The sequence below is a fragment of the Choloepus didactylus genome, chromosome 7 (assembly GCF_015220235.1).
Source record: "Choloepus didactylus isolate mChoDid1 chromosome 7, mChoDid1.pri, whole genome shotgun sequence".
In the NCBI taxonomy this organism is placed as follows: domain Eukaryota; kingdom Metazoa; phylum Chordata; class Mammalia; order Pilosa; family Megalonychidae; genus Choloepus; species Choloepus didactylus.
In genome coordinates this window covers 119,342,920-119,361,764 of record NC_051313.1, presented here as the reverse complement: position 1 = coordinate 119,361,764, position 18,845 = coordinate 119,342,920, and the positions used below count along the sequence as shown (strand labels likewise).

The window sequence follows — 18,845 nt, the reverse complement described above, 5'->3', positions numbered from 1 at the left end:
TCCCTCCATGTGTCTTTTTTAAGTATATAAGTTTTGTGTTTTTTTAAGCAAGATATTTTTATTAGGAAAAAAATCTATCATGTTTATTTTTTTTCCATTAATCATTGTGGTCTATGCTTTGTATACTATCATAATATTCTAGCAGAATTCTGGTAATGGGGAGAGCGTGTGAGAAGTATAAATGTCAATGTTTTCCTTGAAATGGAAATAGCCAGGTTTAGGAAAAGGCCTACAATGAATTTATAACAGAGGCATTAAACAAAAAGGGAACTTCTTTTGTCAGAATAGTAGGTGTCATTGAAGTGGATATGGAACATAGTTTTCAGTGATGCTCTTCTGTGAATGAGGACAGAAATAGACTCTTAAGTACCACTAAAGTATATTTGTCAGATGTAAGAATTCCATTTCTAGGAGCACTGGGAGAAATGGATTATTTTTTCTTCCTATTCTCCTCAGTCTCTCTGGATTTGATACATGCTTGGAATGTTTAAACTCATATGTAAACTCTTGAAAGGTAGTACCTTTTTTCTGTCTTGTCCCCTGTTGAATTCCCAGTGTCTGGCACATGAGAGCCCTCAATAAATATTTTTTGATTAAGTAAGATCTCAATTAATTTAACTTTGACATTCAATTTTATTTTTCTCATCTCCTACTTTTTTCCCTTTCCTAGCAAAATCATTTATAAACTCTAATAATAAAAATAACAACAGGTAACATTTACAAAAATGTTCAAAAGCATTATTTCCAACTCCTAGGTCACTTTTAGCCAGCTAATTATTTGATTTGCCATCTGCGGGTTTTTTACTTTCTAAAATATTTATCAGTAATTTTGGAGGAAGCTGTTCAATATAAAAGTGAAAGAAACTTGAATGTCAATGTCTTACATGGTCAGAAAAGGATATAATCAGTACTGGGAACCAATCCCCAAATTTATGAATAAAGAACTTACTTGGCTCTCCTTTCACTGTGAAAAAGAAATCAAATAAGTAAATGAATTGGAGGCTTCTGGATGAGGAACACAGTTATTCCTCACACTCTTTCTGCTGGGAGTATCAGAGATAGAACTTGGAGAGACCACCAAATTAAGATTTAGAATCAGTCAGATGTAGCAGGAGAATAAACGTCTTTAGATTATTTTGCTCAAGTTCCTCTTAACCTAGGTGCCTTTTGGAAGAGAATGGATAAGACTGGAATCATTTGGGGAGGCTATTTTCTCCTTCTGATTTCTCTCTGCTAATTCAAAGTTTCAAAAACCATTGACTTTTAAGATTTTTATATCACTTTATTGCCTTATTATTATTCCACTCTTTCCCCTCACTTCTTTGGAATGATTGTATTGATTCACCATGATCATTACCATGAGACTTATTTGCCAAGATCTATTCTTTATGTTAATTTTAGGCCTAGGTAGCCATATTTCTCACTTTTGACTGGGATGGAGGCACTGCTAGACTTTAGATCAGGTAGATAGATCTGGGTTTGAAACTCAACCTCTGCTACTTATAGTTGTGGGATCAATGTCCTCTTCTGTAAAATGGGAATAACAATATTTAAATGATATAAGGTGTATGTATATGTGTATGTAAATCCAGATACACTGTCTGGCATATTGTAAATGCTTGATAAATATTATTTATTACTATAGCACCCCATTAGGTACCAATCAGCTTCAATTGTAGCCTCCAAATGCACATTGATAGTTGAAATTAAAGTAAGCTACTAGAAATAGGAATAGGGAAACTGAAAGCTAGAAGGTGGGGAAGGCTGAAAAATTCAGAAATAGAAATCTTAAGTCTTAGTACATTCACATTTAAAACTGAGGGCACAGAAGGACCTCTAGACACCATAAAAAAACTAGAAACAATAGAATTGAGAAAAACATGGGACTTACTCTTAGATTTTGCAGGTCTTGCTTTAATAAAAAAAAGACAAACAAGTTAGTGTGATTGTCTGATGAAGCATAAGCACATTGTTTTCACTGATGTTATTTCCAAGATGACCTTCACACATTGAATAGCAGTGAAATGAAGGTGGATTAAGTGGGGAGCTTTATGCTTGGGAATGTTACATAAGGAAGAGTACATAGTTAGGGATGGAGCTCACCCTTTCCTTTCCTATCCAGGTCTCTGATTAAAATCAGGTAATGTGTCATATCTTTTGTTCTAGAAAGTCATGGAAAGGGCATGGCATGTAAAAGCAAAGCAGAGATTATGTGAAAATGCAAGGTTTGAAAAGGAGATATTTGATATGATGTGACTCCAAATAACTGCTCCATGTAAGAATAAGAAAACTTGCATCAAAGAGTCACATCTGTGTACATCTTCTAATAGTTCATGTTTTCCCTCTTTTGGGGGAAAAGCTTTGCTTTCAAAGTATGAATTTCGATTGCATTAATGTTGGAAAAACTGTGTGTGTGTCTGTGTGTGTCAGTTCTTCTTGGTCATAGATGTCTAAGGAGCAATTTTAATGAGATGTGTTATGAGATTGAACTCAAGCTGTGCTATTTTGTGGCTGAGGTGACAAATATCAGAGAGGAGTGGGAAATCCTCATTCCTCATGGAACCCGATGCCACAAGGCACTGTGAGGATCAGTGGCTTTTTCAGCATCAGAAGGCACTGCCTTATGACCTTGACAAGGACATCCAAGAGCAGTATCCATGGAACTGGGGCTCCTTCAAATAGCTTCATGGATGGCAGGTTGAGGTTTGTTTGGATAGACTATGGGATGAAGATGTGTCAATCACCCCATGGGAGATTCAGAGAAATACTTGAAAGGATAAGAATATATTATAAGAGGGGCTGTGTCTTAGTTTTGCTATGCTTCTGTCACAAATACCACAAATTGATTTTAACTTAAACAACAGGGATTTATTGGCTCATGGTTTTGGAGGCTTGCCTCCTCCCTGAGTTTGGAGCATTCTAGCTGGCCAGCAATCCTTGGGTTCCTTGGCTTTCCCATCACACGCTTCTGTTCTCTCCTTTCTCTTCTGGGTTTCTGCTGACTTCTGGCTCCTGGCTCCTCCCATGGCTTTCTCTGACTCGCTTCTTTCTCTTTATAAGGCCTACAGTAATCTCGATTAAGACCCAGCCTCATTCATTTGGGCCACACCTTAAACTAAAAATATCTTCAACAGGTCCTATTTACAAATAGGCTCACAACCACAGGGATATGGATTAAGATTAAGAACATGTCTAAATTGGGGTATGTGTTTCAATCTACCACTGGCTGAATCTTTTGCAGGTGGATACACTGATGATCCAGAGGCTGAGTTTGTCATGGTGATATGCCACATCAGGGCTTCACAGAATAATTGTCTTCTTTATTTTCTTTTTATTTTGAGTTTTTTTTTAAATTCTTAAAGAATAAAATCTCAGGCATCGATAATCACACCACCTAGAATGTAATATTTGTCATAGTTGCTTCTAATTTTTCTTAAGAAAGAAAATATTATAGAGATCACAAAAGGCGCTTTGAACCACCAATCCCAGGGTTGTTTCCTTCTCTCTGCTTTCCAGAGGCAACTTCTATCCTAAATTCGGTGTATGTCCAAATCATTTGTAAAAGTACTTTTATACATATGTGGATCCTTATGTAATATAATGATTTAAACATTTTTTTGCTTTAATTTGCATGTGTCATCTTTTGATATCATTTTGTATCCACAAATATCATTTTGTATATGGTTTATCTCACTCAACGCTATGGTTTGAGATCTTTCCTTGCTTCTACACACACAGATACATATAGTTGACTCATTTTAAGCTGCCATATAATGGTTATACCTTATACTAAGTTATCCCTGATTTTTTATTATTAAAAAAACATTGCCACAACAAACATCCTTGTATGTGTCTTATATACATATGTAAGAATTTTCTCTAGGGTTAATACCCAGAAGTAGAATTCATAGGGTATGCACATATTTAGATTAGATATTGACAAATTGCTGTTTAGAGAATGCGACTCCCCATTTCACTCCATGTCCCAAGAAATACTTGATCTTGTCAAGGTTTAAATTTTTGCCAGTATAGTTTGAAAAAAGTAGTATCTCATTTTTACATTGTATTTTTTTATCACTAGTGATATTTACAACTTTCTCTATTTTGTGAACTGCTTATTCTTATCTTTAGCTCACTTAATATTTTTCTTTTTCCTACCGATTGTGAGATTTTATTTATATTTTTGATACAGATAACATTGATAGATAAGCACATTGCAAATATTTTCTCTTGGTCTGGCTGCTTGGAGATACTATTATTAGTTAGCATGTGACGAAATTGGCCTTACTCCAATATGGCTGAAGTCCTAAACAAAGGAAATTAGACATGGAAGTAGAAGCCAGGTGTAAAAACCAGAGAGAGAGAGATCGTCATGTGACCAAGGATGGCCATCACTAGAATGCTACAGATTTTGGTGAAAGCATAGCTTTGTGGACACCTCGATTTTGGACTTCCAGCCTCCAAAACTGCGAACCAATAAATTCCTGTAATTTAAGTGAACCCATTCTGTGGTATTTGTCATAACAACCTTGGCAAACAGAGACTACTGAGAACCTTTTTTTTTTTTTTTCCTATTTTTTTGAAGTTGTAAAATGCTTGCAGGGGAGTCCTATCTTCAGAAGAAATGGCTTACTGAATAAAAGAGACAGCAAGAATCTAAGGGGAACAATCTATAAAGTTACAGTTTGTTCATTATTCTCAGTGGTGGAAAAACAGTAATTTCCCATCATAATTATATATCTGCAAGAGTCACTACACATCTGTACATATCAACATTGTAAAAATCAGCACTAAAGTTTCTTCTGTTAGGGAGTCAGCAATTTAGAATAAATGGGTTTAGGGGTTTTATCTGTCTTTGATCCCAGTACTAAGCATAAATACTGATCAGTTTAAGAACTGATAAAGTCTTCCTTTGTTCCTTCTTTCCCTCCTATTCATCCCTCTTCTTCCATCTCACCTTCCTCCTACCTCCTACCCCCCCCCCCCCCTTTTTCTCTCTCTCTCTCTTGGTTTCTTAGGAGAGAAGGTTTTTGTGACTATGGTATCTAATGCTAAATGCTCAGACAAAATAGTTGACAGGGCTAGGCTAGGCACGAGGTGATCATTTTGCTTTCTCAGTTTTATAATGTTCTTTATACGAGACAATACATTTTTTTAGAGGTTTATTCTTAGGAGATTTACACATTTTCTTTTTTTTTTTTGCTTTAGTAAATGGTATGTTTTTGTTTTCAAATTACATTTTCTGAATGATTATTGCTGGCATAAAAGGATGCTATTAACTTTTGTTTGCTGTTTTTATATCCAGTAACTTTGTTGACCACATATTAGTCTTAATAGTTCTTCTACTTAATTTTTTGTTTTCTAAATAGATCATATAATCTGAAAATAATGACAAATGTCTGCTTCCCTTTTGAAACTTTATACTTCTTGTTTCTTTTTCTTGCCTTGTCTTATTGCAGAGGGTAGTATAAATTGCTTGTAGTAATCTTTTTCTTGATCTTTGTCTTGAATGGCATGGTTCTAAAATTTCATTTTTAAGACTAGTTAAGAATGATAAAGGAATAGATTTCCTTTATTAGGTTAAGGCAGTTCTCATCTCTTCCTCATTTGTTAAGAAAGTTTTATTTCTCGTTTGCTAAGGGTTGTTGGTCATGATTCTGAATTGAATTTTATAAAATAGCATTTCTTTATCTCCACAGATAACATCAGTTTTGTTCTTTAATCTATGAATTTAGTGAATTACATTGATAGACTTCTATCATGGTAATGAAGTATTAAAAATAAGTACAGTATCAGATTAGATTTGCAATATTTATTTAGGAAATTTTATCTGTGTTTCTAAGTAAAATGTATCAATATATTTTTTTCTTATAGTCTGTATATTGCTTTAAAATTAAGGTTATAATTACATCATAAAATGAGATTAAATCATTTTGATTCTTTGCTATTCTTTGGAAGACTTTGTATAAGACAGGAATTATTTGTTCCTTGAAAATTTGGTAACCCTTGCCTACAAAATCACCTCAGTCTGGGGCTTTTTGGGGGATTAGGATTTTTTGACTCCCAGTTCACTTTCTTTTGTAGTTATTGACAATTTGTGGTTTTATATCTCTCTTTAAGTCAGTTTTGGTAATCTATGGTAATTAATTTTCCATATAATTTTGGTAAAGGTTTTCACACACTGCCATATAGACTTGTAGTGCATTTTCTAATGATTCTAAAGAATGTTTACTCTACTATTAAGTTCCTTTTTGGTTCCTAGTATTAATATTTGTGCTTTCCTTTTCTTTGTCTACATAAAGTTTTTCAAAGAACTATTCAAAGAAATCATCTATTTCTTAATATTTTTTATCCCATTAATTCCTTCTTTTATTATTATTTCGTTCTACTCTGTGCATTACTCCCTTTTTAACCATCTTGAGCTCAATGTTCAGTTCTTTTATTTTTATTTCACTAATGATTTCTGTTAAAACCATTTGCCGTAATCAATTTCCCTCTAAATATTTTGCAAGATCCTAAAGGTTTTGTTATATAATGCTTTTGTTTTGATTTATTTCTATATACTTTGTAATTTCTGTCACAATTTCCTTTGTACTCTGTGGATTATTTAAAATATGCTTTTTAGTTTCCAAATATATAATTTTTGTTACTGATTTCTAATTTTACTACCTTTTGGTCAGAAAGCATGCTTTATATTATGTCAAAAACTTACTTTTGATTTAGTTGAGACTTTGAGTCCTAGCTGGTAGTCAAATTAGTAAATTTTCCTTCTGTGCTTGAAAATAATATGTATTCTTTGTTGAATGAAAGGTTCTGTGTTCTCTATTAAATCAAGCTTTTAAAATTAAGTCAGTCAGATTTGTGTCAGTCTAGCCTTACTAAATGTTATCTATTTTATCTACTTTTCTGTGAAAGATATAGTAAAAAAAGCTTCCAATTTAATATAAATATTGATTTTTTTCATGCTATTGTCAGCTTTTGCTTTATTTCAAAGACCATGTTAATAAGCATCTATGAGGTAATGACTATTACAGAAGCTTTGTTAAAATTTTCTTCTCTCTAATATGGAATATCTTTCTTTGTCCTTTTTATATTGTTTGTCTTCTATTCTATTTTTGTTCTGATATTTGCAGTTATACCAGCTTTTGTTTTATTATTATTTTTCTGGGATGTTTTGAAATTCCATTATTTTCAATTTTTCCATGTGTCACTTTATTTTAGGCATTATATTCCTTATTAACAGAATGTGGCTTATTTTCCTTTTGTTTCTTATAAGAAAACAGAAATATTTCCTTATTTCTAACTCTTCTTAGAATATCTGAGTTTGTAATTTTAATCCGAGTTTTACCTGTTATTGTATTCTGTTAATTGACACATTTAGATTTTTTCATGTGCCACCTCATTTTGTGTGTGTGTGTGTTTTAAGTTGTTTTGCCTTTTGTTTCTTTCTTTTTCCTTTTTTCTTGCTTTCTTTTCGATTAATAAAGTTTTCTTTGTTCTTTTTATTTTTCCCTATAGGTTCACTCCTTCCACCTCTTAATTTATCATTATTTATACCTTATAATAAATTCATGTAGATCTATTTGGCATAGAAATTAGCTCATGGCTAGCTAAATTAGTTCTTCCTCAGATCAGTCATTTTTCCATTGATGTTATATCCTAAGGAGGCTTTATCCGAATCTCCTAAAAGGTGTATGTTGCATTTCTATTACCTTAATAGTTAATTTTATTTTTTAATCTACATATTTAAACTTGTATATTGTAACCAAAAGTAAAGTTAATCAGTACTTCTGTTCTTTTGTCAAATTATCTTCATCAATAATTACCACCCTGCCTCTATGTTATTTTTTTTTCTAATATTTTAGGTCTACTTGCTTTAAAACACTCTTTAATAAATTTTCTCCCTCTTCTCTTTCCCGTCCTTCTCCTTTCCCCATTCTTTCTCTTTTTCTCTTCCTACTCTTCTTTTATAGTCAACATTTTAGATTTACCATCATGTTTTGCCAATTTATTTGCTCATCTATGCTTCTTGCTTCTATCTCCTTTTTAAGTTTCTATTTTCACTGAAGTATGTATCTTTAATAAGTCACTAAGGACTGATAATTAGGAAGTTTCTGAGTTCTTGAATATATGAAAATGACTTCATCTCATCCTCATTCATAAAGGATAATTTAGCTGGTTGTATCATATGAGTTTACATTAATTTTCCTTCAATACTTTGAAGATATTGTTCTATTGTCATCTGGCACATATTATTGCTAATGAGAAGTCTAGTGTCAACATGATTGGTATTTCTTGTGAGTGATCCCCATCTCAGGTGGTCTTTATAGCTTCCTTTTATTCCTTATTTTTCAGTTCACTATGATGAGTCTAGATGTCTGTCTGTCTGTCTTTTAGTTATCTAATTCCAGCCCTCTGTGGACCCTTTCTATCTGAGGACTCTTGTCTCTCTCTCTCTTTAAATTCTGTCAACTATTATCTCTTAAAATATTAACTGGAATTTATTTCCTGAATTTTCCCTTCTGGGATTCCTATTATACTTCATCATCTCATTCTATCCAACCATGGCTCTTACTTCTCTTCCATATTTCCTATCTCTTCATCTCTGTGTGCTGTTCTGAGAGATTTTCTCAATTCGATCTTCCAACTCACTCTCTTTTTAGCTATGACTAATATAACATTTAGCTATTATTTATATAACTATGATTAATAATATATTAAATATTAAACTATTATTTGTCATTTCAATTTCAACAAATATAATTTTCATTTCTAATATTGCAGCATGATTCTTTTTATATCTGTCCTTTTTTCAAACTACTTAAGAATATGTATCTTCTTTTTTTTTTAATTCTCCTTGAGAAAAGCCATAACCTATCAGAACTCCAGCCTTTGGTGCCCTTTTCATGCTATACTAGCTCTACTACATGTTATATGTCATATCAGCTCTCTCACCTTTCTCACTTTCTATTTTCTCCTGAGCCCTCTCCATTTAAACTTTTGTCCATACCCCCTCCTTCACTACCCTATCAAGGTTACTAATGACCTCCAATTTGCAAACTTCAGCAGTCAATTCTTAGTACAAAACTTTTATCTCTTAGCAGCTTTTGATGCAGTAGTTCATTCTTTCCATGCTCAAATACTCTCTTCTTTTGAGCTCTTTGGTATATCCCTGTTTTGGTTTCCTTCTTTTTCTGTGTCTACTCCTTCTCAATATCCTTTACTGGACCTTTCTCTTCTTCCTAATTTCTAAACTGGTATCCCTGAGCTCAATCCATATCCTTTTATCTTTGCCCATGCTTTTGGCAATCTCATGTATTCAATGGTTTAAAATGTTGTCTGTATGCTGTCAAATATGTATCTCCACTTGACCTTTCCCTATAGATTAGGACTCAGATATTCATTTGCTTTTTGGTGTACAGTATATGCTTGAGTAGGACTTCTCCCCAAATTGTTATCCCCAAATTGACAACAGAGGATGACAAAGCTGAGGAAAAAGAGGTGATAACCTCCCTCTTTCCTTCTCCTCCAAGTGAAGTGATATATGCTCTCAGGGAAGGGCTGCAGCATTGCACAGCTCTGGAACATGATGCGAAGGGCCTCCCTGCAGTTGTGCAGTGCACAGGTGCTGCTCTCAGGCCTTAACAAGAGATGTTACCCTAAATATCACCCTTACCCCTGGCCTACCTTAGCAAACAGCTATGAGGAGAAGGGGATTTAAGACAGTCTTCAGAGTTGTAAGTAGTTGACCAAGGAATAAGAAAAGAGAACTGTTTTCTTTCCTGGAGGCAAGTAAGGGGGATTCTGAGGGATTTGCTTACAAAGATTGGTTGAATGTCTGCTTTAGTGGAAGTATTGACATGCTTTGTGCCTATCTGAGCAGAAAGAAAAGAAAATGGGGAAAGGGTGCAGTGCACAGTGAGGGACTGCAGGAGAGCAGCTGACAACCTCTTCTTTTTTATGAGGCGAGGATTCTGAGGTTCAAGAGGGACTTCCAAGACACAGCCATGCTTGAGCCTTCTGGTGCCTCACTCAAGTGGGTGACTTCAGCAGTAACAGGCTGTGACACTTACGCTGAGGAGGAAGCTGTGGCCCCTGGAACAGGCCAGACTGGAATCAGAACTCCCACACTGGGGGCTTGGCAGTACAGCCCTTGGACCTGGGCAGGCTCTTGCAGATTCCTTCAAAGAACTCAAATACATATTCCACAAGCATTTGGGTGCTTGTCCCAGAAAACATTGAAGGGCAGTCAGTTCCAGGAAGAAAAGGATCTACCACTGACAGAGGAGGGAAACTGCATGCCTGGCTGAGTGAAATCCATCCTCTTAGCCTCAATTCAGTGGGAGTTGACCCACAAGGAGGGTGGGCAGGAAGGAGAAACAAACTGCACTTTCTCCCCTTTCTGAGTGCTTGGAGCCTAAGCCTGCTTGCTAAAAGAATGGAGTGATTTACAAGGAGTGGCCTGTGTGTTTCTTAGTGACTAGAATTTGTCAGAATGATCCAGATGTTGATCATGTTTTAAGAATTTGGAAATTTTACCTGATATCTGGATTAAACAAGATGCTTTGGCAGCTCTAGATCGGCATTCTTGCATGGAGCAGTTGGCTGGAACTGAGCAGCAGCTTCTGACTATACGTGACCTCCCCAGTTCTCACTTCAGAAGTACCAAAAGCACCTCACCTCACCCATTTACATTACTTGCTTGGGCTCTGCACACATCTGAATTTTTAATCTTAACTGTCAGGGGATATTGAGATTGCACAAAAATAATTTATAAACCAGGTATGAGGACCAGATTTCCATTCTGAAAAACTAGGACACAGTGTGAAGGGTGGCTTTATGAATTTTATGTTAAATATTGTCATTGCCAGTGCTTGCTCTGGTTCAAATACTGAGTCACTGTTACCTACCAGGGAAGCTTTGTTAAGAACTTAAATAATGGAAAATCCTACAGTTAGGAATCTTAAAGCCTGTCTTATGGACATAATCTGGAGCCCTTTGGGTAATGGAGAAACAAACAAATATGAGAAACACTGAACCTCAATCTTTTGTGCCCTTCGAAAAAGAAATATCTAAACTAAGAAAAAGTCCCCATATATGACTGGCTGAGAAAGAACTTACATGTGGTTCTTTGTGAAATCACTAAAAAATAAGCAAAAAGAAATCCATGTCATTTTTCTGAACTAGAAAAAGCACAATAGTAATCTGTTTCTCTGGTGTTTGTGACAGGAGGGTTTGGGGAAGGATGAGAAGGAAGCATCTTAAACCACCCTGTAGGTTAGTTGCAATGCAAATTTAAATATACGATTAAGCAGTGATGATGTGCTGAAGTTAAAGGCAGGGTTTTCCTTAAAGTCCCTCTTCTTGTATTGGACCTGAACAACTTTGGATATAGTCCTAGTTAAAGAACACTGGATCATTCTGTTTCCTTTGAATAGCACTGATTTTTGAAGGAGCACTTTCCATCTAAACCTCATTTCAGACTTCATTTTCTGTCTGCCTCTTTCTCTTTCAAAATATTCTGCCTATCTCTGTTATTTCTTAATATTTTTCAGTTTGTTGCTGATGATTACTAGCTTAGTCCTTCTTTTAATCAGTAGGGGTACCCTTTTGTAAAATTATCTATAATATAGTGGAAGCTGGGTAATAAGTAAATAAGTAAGAGAGGAATGACAAACTCATATCTCTTAACAGAACAAAGTCCCTCAGACTTTGAAGGAGACCAAAGAGAACTCAAGTAGAGAAACAGATATAATACTTACGTATGGGTTGCAGAGGTAGGCCTAAAAATCCAAATTAGGAATCAGTGCGTGATTTGTTCCCATGTAGGGAGGCATATTTGTGTAGGGAGCAGGGAAGGCTGGTAGGTAGACAGCTCTGGATTTAAATTACCATTCTATGCCTGTATTATTGGGCAAGTATGTGGACTGTTTCTTATCTCTTACAAAGAGGTCAATGGAGTTACTATAAGGATTAAATGGGATAATGTCATTAGAGTATCCACATAGTTATCACATGGGAAATGCAAAGTAAATATGTTTCCTCCACAGGGGAAGCTGGATGAATAGAAGGCAAAGGAAACCGAAAGCCATGAGTCTGATTCCTGCAACCAAAGAGCTAGAAATGAGCAGGACAGGGAGAGCTCTCTAGGGCTTGTAGAGAACCACCACCACAAGAGAAAACAACAGGAAAACAAACTCAACTTACCACCAGTCACTGAAGGTGGACCAGCTGAAAAAGAAATAGAAATTTCTGAGCCACCTGTTTCTCCTATTTGGAGAGTTCCTTCTTGCTAGGCCAGTATAAGAGGGAAAATTTTTCCTTTGGTCTTTGTTTATTTTTAATGTAAATCAGACGAGTTTGAACTTTCCAAAAAATCATTAATAGCTTCATAGAATTTTGTTATTGGGAATGTAAGTGGCTAAGGAATTATGTACCCCAAGCCCAGAAATCCTGATATTGCCAGGGAAGTTAAACCCCCTAAGACCACTCAGTGGAGGGAACATGGACAGACTTACTGATGGCGCGAGGAGTTGTTCCAGCTGGAAAACAGAACAGAGAAACTTATCTCCTCTTCCTTTCTTCCCCATTTAATTTTTTCTTCAATTTGTGAAATCCCTTGTAATGTAATTTTTAGCAGCTGGGAAAATTTTCCCCTTTGCTCTTTTTTTTTTGAAATGTAAATCAGTGGAATTTGATTTTTTCTATAAAATTAGTAAAAAGCTGAGATAATTATGGGTTATGGAAAAGCAAGAGGTCAAGGAAATACAAACTTCAAGCCCCTGAAATCCCAATGTGGCCAGATAAAGGCTCTCAACCCCCCTAGAATTCACAAACCCTGCTGTAGAGAGTAAAATGAACACAAAGACTTACTGATTGCTTGTGGAGGGAATCCCACTGAAAAACAAGCAGAGAGATTTCTTATTTCCCCCTTCTTGTTTCCTCTCCTATTTTTTTTTTTTCTATAAGTAAAGTTACTAGTTGTATAGCTATTGGGAAAGTTTTCCCATCAGAAGCATTTGAACTTTCCAGAAAATTAATAAGCTGGTAGGATTCTGGATAATAAAAAAGTACAAGACTAAGAAAATGGGCATTTCAGACATCACTTTGATAAGCTGGCATCAGAGAAATACGTAACTTACTAATTGTTTGTATAGATGAACCAGCTGGAAAACAAATATTATCTAACATCTTTTTTCTACCATTCATATTTTCCCAGCTGTATGGAAAATCCCTTATTGACAATCTTTAGAATCAAGGAGAAACTTTTTTCCCTGCTCTTCAATTTTTATGTGGGTCAGTGAACCTTCTAAAGACGTCTTAATAATCTAGCAGAATTCTGAGTGACGTTGTAAAAATAAGGGTCAAGGAAACGGGAGCTTTAAGCTGTTGGGATGCCAACATGGATGGATAAAGCTTGGCTCAGGAAGATCTGTCAGACATTACCGAATACTTGAGATCCATTATAAAGGGAGACAGTCAAACTTACTAGAGGATTCCGGAGCTAAAAAAGAGAAAGAGAAATCAGTGGGGACAGCCTGGTGAAAGACGAACTAGTTTTCCTGCTACACTAACAGGGAATATCAGAAATGGCGATGGAGGGGCATTACATTCTTGCAGAGCGTTATAGTGCGCTGTGCTTGGAGTGAACCAGCCCCTGCCATCATGCCTTGGGGGATTCTGCCTCTGCCTTAGTCTGCAGGGAAGGCAAGTGATTTCTCTCTTTCTTTGCTGTGACTGCAGTGCTTGAAATCCTGCAGGGGACGGGTAATTTCTTTAAACTATGCCTCCGTAGCCTTCCTTCTCTCTATTGCTGTCATCCCGTACAAGCTTACAATCATTAATACAGATATCCTTCCACCCTTGACACGCCACTATAAACTTAGAACAGTTTCCCCTGATACCTGCACTTTAATTCATGGGGTGTTTATTGTCCTGAATCCATTCATTCTCTGGGGGTAGCTAGATAGCTGCATAAACACAAGAGACTAAGAAACGCGAGTTTCTACACCCACATGTCTAAAACAAGTAGGGAGGGAAAGAATCCCAGATCCTATAGGAGGACAAAGGCAACCAGCGTGTAAAAGGCACGGAACTTACTGGTCATTTCTGAAGAATCAGCTGGTAGAAAAAAGAAGGGGGGGGGGGAGAAATCAGTGTGTATACAAAAGAGAACTCATTTCTCCTATGATGGGTTAACAGCGGGTAACCCCAGGGAGGACGCAGCAAGCTCTAAAACTGCATGTTAGCTACGCCCCCAGGGTCCGGGTTTAAACTCTCCCTGCCATGCAGGGCGCCTGTGGATTCACGCCCACTTCCGCTGGGCGGGGAGAGGGGAATGGCCAGAAAGCGAGGCTTTCATTCATCCTTCTCATTCCTTTCAGGGACAGTGTATGTTTGAGGCACTTCTAGAGGTTTATAATGTCTTAAACTTGTACTTCTATGTCCTTTGGTCATTTTCATTTTCTCTAATCTCTTTTTCCTGCCTAGCCTTTTAATTGATTTGAAACCTTTTCTTCACATTCTTTCTCTTTACTAGGCCTGTGTTGAGCCACTGATTTTTGCTTAAATTTTAATCAGCGCATTTTGCACTTTCTCCAAATCACCTGTTATTTAGGAGAAAGCTAGGAAGGAATAAAAATAGCAATATAACTTTACTTATATATTATTATATTTTTAAAGTGTTCGCACACAGAAGCGAGAGAGTTAAGCAGGAAGAAAGGAAGGGAAGGGGGAGTCCATGTACCCATGTAGCTTCTTGCTGGCATAGTGGTTGCTGGTGTACTTTGGGGCAGGTTGAGACCCTTCCCTTAATACAGTGTGAGCCTGTGAGGTGGACTGGCTTTTGTTTTTCCACTTTTAAGAATATTATGAGAACTTCCAAGGCTGTCGGTATTGGAAACAATTAGGAGTACTGAGAAGCAGCATTAGTAGGGGTATAGTTAATAAATGCTGGCCTCATTTACAGCAAGAACGTTTTGAGAACCAGCATTTACGGCAGCCAACATCCAGGTTTAATGTTCATGATGTAGTTGCTTGACCTCTCCACATTTTGAGATCCTTTTCCCAGGATATCTTGTGGGACTGTAAATTCCATGATCAGAGGCCACATCTCTGTCTGTTATTCATGACATTATCTCCAGTATGCAGTTCATTATCTGATACATGATAGGAGCTCAGCTAGTTGCAAAATGTTTATTTGAATACACCTGACTTGCCTTCTGATAATTCCCTCCTGCCTGGCCTAAAATTTGGAACGTTATCTCTTCTTAATTTTCAGACTCAGATTTTCCCGTAACTTCTTGTTGGTTTTGAGGCCCTAGATTTAGACACTGGCTTTGCCCTAGCTGGTCATGCAAAATTGTCCCTCACTCTCTTCTCTCGTGGTTTATACAGTTGCTCTAGGTTTCTGCCAATTCTGTAATTGCAGTCCAACTGCTGTCATTTCCTTTCCTCAGAAGCTCTCTCTCTCTGTCTGTCTCTCTCTCTCTCTCTCTCTCTCTCTGTGTGTGTGTGTGTGTGTGTTGAGGGGTGTTTGGGAAGAAGGGGCAGAGTAGCTGAGCAGGAGTTGAACGGAGGAAAGAGAAAGGTCTTAGGAGAGAAGTCTGAAGCACTCAGTTTCCCAGGAAACTGATGAGAACTCCCTCTGTTTACATTTGATTGTCTTTTTCCCGTTTTGCCTTTATTTTTAAATTTTTCTTTTCTTTTCTCATCTTCTCCACACTGTCTCCATTATCTTTGAGTAAACCCTTTATAAACTAAGTACTTCAGAAATGGAAAGCTACCTTTACTAGTCCTTCCTTGTTACTATAATGTTACATGAGCCATCATGACCATTACTGGGAAGTTTTTCTTACTCTTTTTCTCTAAAAAAATAAATAATGCTGGAGAATTCTAGGCAGATGGAAAACAGAGAAACATGAAAACCTGCATAAAACCACTGTTCTCACAGCAATATACATATTTAGGATACGGACCAGGTACCCAAGACACAGTAAAAGATCAAAGAACACAGGAGGGAGAAAAATAGATGTGGGACTTACCACTGGGTCCAGTATATTGTACTAAAAATAGAAACAAACATACAAATTATTGTAGTTTTTGAAAATATAAAGAAAACACACTTACCATTGATGCTTTCCAAAGGAGAGCAGAGAAAATGGCTTTTCCAAGTAATTACTAATTCCTAATCTTCAACTACTGGGATTAGCTATTCTTTTTATTGCACTGCTGCTGTGCTATATCCTTTCCATAAGAATCAGATTTTTGAGGTGAAATTCTTAATTGCATTCCTTTCCCTCCATCTTCCCCCATCCCTTTTTCTCCCCAAATCACTCTTGTTTCAGTCTCTCAAACATCTTTTTGTCTTCTCACTCATTTATTTCCCCCTAGGTTCTCTCAATTGTACCTTTGCTTTAGATTATTGTCAATTATTGACAGACTAACTATTCACAAACCATTATCATTATCAGAAAAATGTTATATTGCCCATTATGAATACCAAGGCACAGGGATTTCCATTTTCTAAAATATTATTGGTTGCTCAGAGTGATGGCCATGATATGGGGAACTGAGGGTTTGAGAATGATGTATCTCAACTTCTTTAATCCAGAAATGTAAACAGTTGGAGCCAATAAATGCCCTTCAGACATAGTAGGAAACCACTAGGGATGAGTTGATATATATCCAGACAACTTACCAATAGGTCCTGGAGTTTGCACTAAAAAAAAAAGTTAAATTGGCATATTAGTCTGGTTGCTTGGCTGAAGAATACATTTTTCATTAATTTTATTCTAGGGAGGAGTATTGGGAGGTAGTGTAGGGAAGGAGAAGGGATATCAGTAATGAGATTATTAGGGAGAACTCATCCAATAATGTTAACTGTAGAACAAAATGGATATTTAGCATTTACAGCAATATTTTAGCCTGAGGTTGGGATTTCTCCTGGATCCTTGTCAACCTGGGAGATAAGGGAAAAGAGAAACTGTATACTTTCTTTTCCTGATGGTAACAAATAGAAGATACTGCTTTCTACTTCTCTGAGTTTCCAGCTTATTGAGGACTGACAGAGTGGTGACTTCTGCTTTGACATTGGCTTTTGTGTTGTGGGCAAAGGTTCAGCAAAACCTTCAGTTTTTAATGAGAATTGGGCCTTCCATTTTCAAGCTCTAATTCCCTGGTGACCTGCACTTAGGGAAGCTAGGCCAGCTGTTACCTGTTAACACTGCTTACATAAGAATGATCCTTGATGAGTAAATGCATCTGAACTGAGAGAACTAACCTGTTAGGAAGGCTTGTGCTTCCCTAAGTGCCGTGACCCACGCCTTTGGGAATGCTCCCTATGGAATCCCTGCAGGCTATGTGTATGGAGTTCTTACAGGAGATTTTGGCTCCAGAAGGAAACGTGGGGCTTCTAAGCCAGAGCGCCTCCTGCACTCCACTGATGGGAGGCTGAAGTGTTTAATTCCAAGGTGGCTGTTTGTACATCTGCACAGACGTCTGAAAGGGCTACTCCCACAGAAGAGGGACACCTGACGCAGGGCTGCTGGCAAGCTGCACTTCCTGCCTCAGGTCCTTCTGCGTAGACTGGTGCCAGGTGAGGCCTGGAGGAATCTTGTGACTCAGCCCTGGTTAGTTGAATCCAAAATGAGTACCTCTCCCTCTCCTTCCTCCCCTGGGGCACCACTGTGCCTTTCTTCTCCACAGCCTTTCCTTGCATTGCCCTAATGATGGGAGTTGTCCCAGTTCTGACCTATAAGCTCCAAACCTTGAACACAATGTTTTTTCTACTAGGAGGTAGCTTGCCAGATCCAGATATCCTGGGCTGTTGAGCTGTATAAAAACTAGAAATTGGGGTACTTTGCAGTGTAGTTTAATATTTGCTTTGACTGAATCAAGTGCACTTGATCCTGAAGTAGGACTTCTAGGACACTTCCTTCTTGTAAAGGCCACTGAATCCTTGGATAGATAATTGTTTCAATTTTTTACTTTGTTTCTTCATTTTCCCATCTTTTCCTCCCATTTGTGATTTCTTATATCCTTACTTATCTTCCCTTTCTCAGCTTATTAATTTCTTCTTTTTTCACTTAATATTTCTCCTTCTTCCTTTCTTCCTACTTTTGTTCTTTTTAAAAATTTGCCTCCATGTTTTCTCATTCTTTGTTTTTTACTCTTTGTGTTGCCACCTTTTTCCCTACCCCCTTTTTCTCACTTCCTCTCCCCATAGGCCTATGAATTCCAACTTTAGAAGTTAATTTTATTCATTGCTAAATAACTCGTTATAATAACACCCAAAAATGGCAGAGGAGAGAACTCAACTAAGTGTTAGAAAAACTACAGACCTAACTTCATTATTAATGCCCCCAACTTTATTTTATTTTATTTGTTGAGAAAGGACTCCTGAACTGCAGTTTCCTCATCTCTAAAGATAAGTATAATACCTGCCTTACCCACCTTTCTTGGAATATTGCATAGATCCAACAAAATAATGCACACGAGTGTTAGAAAAACTATGAGGCAGTATAGTAATCACTCAGAGAACATGACCTAGATGCAGTATAGGACTTGTGAAAATAAATAAAACAAAATAGAGTTGCTATGGCTAAGAGATTAAAAATGGAATCTGGAGGCCATTCAGGTGTTTACTCTTATGCCAATCTCAGCCAGATATCACAAACTGCCAAAGTATACAAAGCCTCAAGCAACAGTGTTCCTCAAAACCATAAGGACATCTGTACACCATAAAAAAATCACAAGATAAAGAATCGGTCAACTATCTAACCTGAAGGACATTTGGAGCACCCCGAATATCCACCAATTACAAACAACTTAAGTAATCTTTTTCT

The 18,845-nt window shown here is 36.8% G+C and overlaps 1 protein-coding gene across 6 annotated transcripts in view; it reads right to left on the bottom strand.

Annotated features, from left to right (window-relative positions):
• The window catches only part of TSBP1 (testis expressed basic protein 1), a 68,718-nt gene that overhangs the window by 27,623 nt on the left and 22,250 nt on the right, over positions 1-18,845 (bottom strand). For 2 of the 6 annotated variants that reach the window (XM_037843717.1, XM_037843718.1), the window contains 10 exons: positions 16,700-16,720; positions 16,044-16,064; positions 14,101-14,121; positions 13,490-13,504; positions 12,874-12,897; positions 12,519-12,542; positions 12,208-12,231; positions 11,122-11,142; positions 1,892-1,912; positions 950-964 (listed from right to left, as the gene is read on the bottom strand). In XM_037843717.1, coding sequence (XP_037699645.1) covers positions 950-964; positions 1,892-1,912; positions 11,122-11,142; positions 12,208-12,231; positions 12,519-12,542; positions 12,874-12,897; positions 13,490-13,504; positions 14,101-14,121; positions 16,044-16,064; positions 16,700-16,720 — 207 coding nt within the window. Of the gene's footprint in view, positions 1-949; positions 965-1,891; positions 1,913-11,121; positions 11,143-12,207; positions 12,232-12,518; positions 12,543-12,873; positions 12,898-13,446; positions 13,505-14,100; positions 14,122-16,043; positions 16,065-16,699; positions 16,721-18,845 lie in introns of those variants that run through there. The other 4 variants (XM_037843720.1, XM_037843719.1, XM_037843723.1 and 1 more) reach the window with 4 other exon arrangements.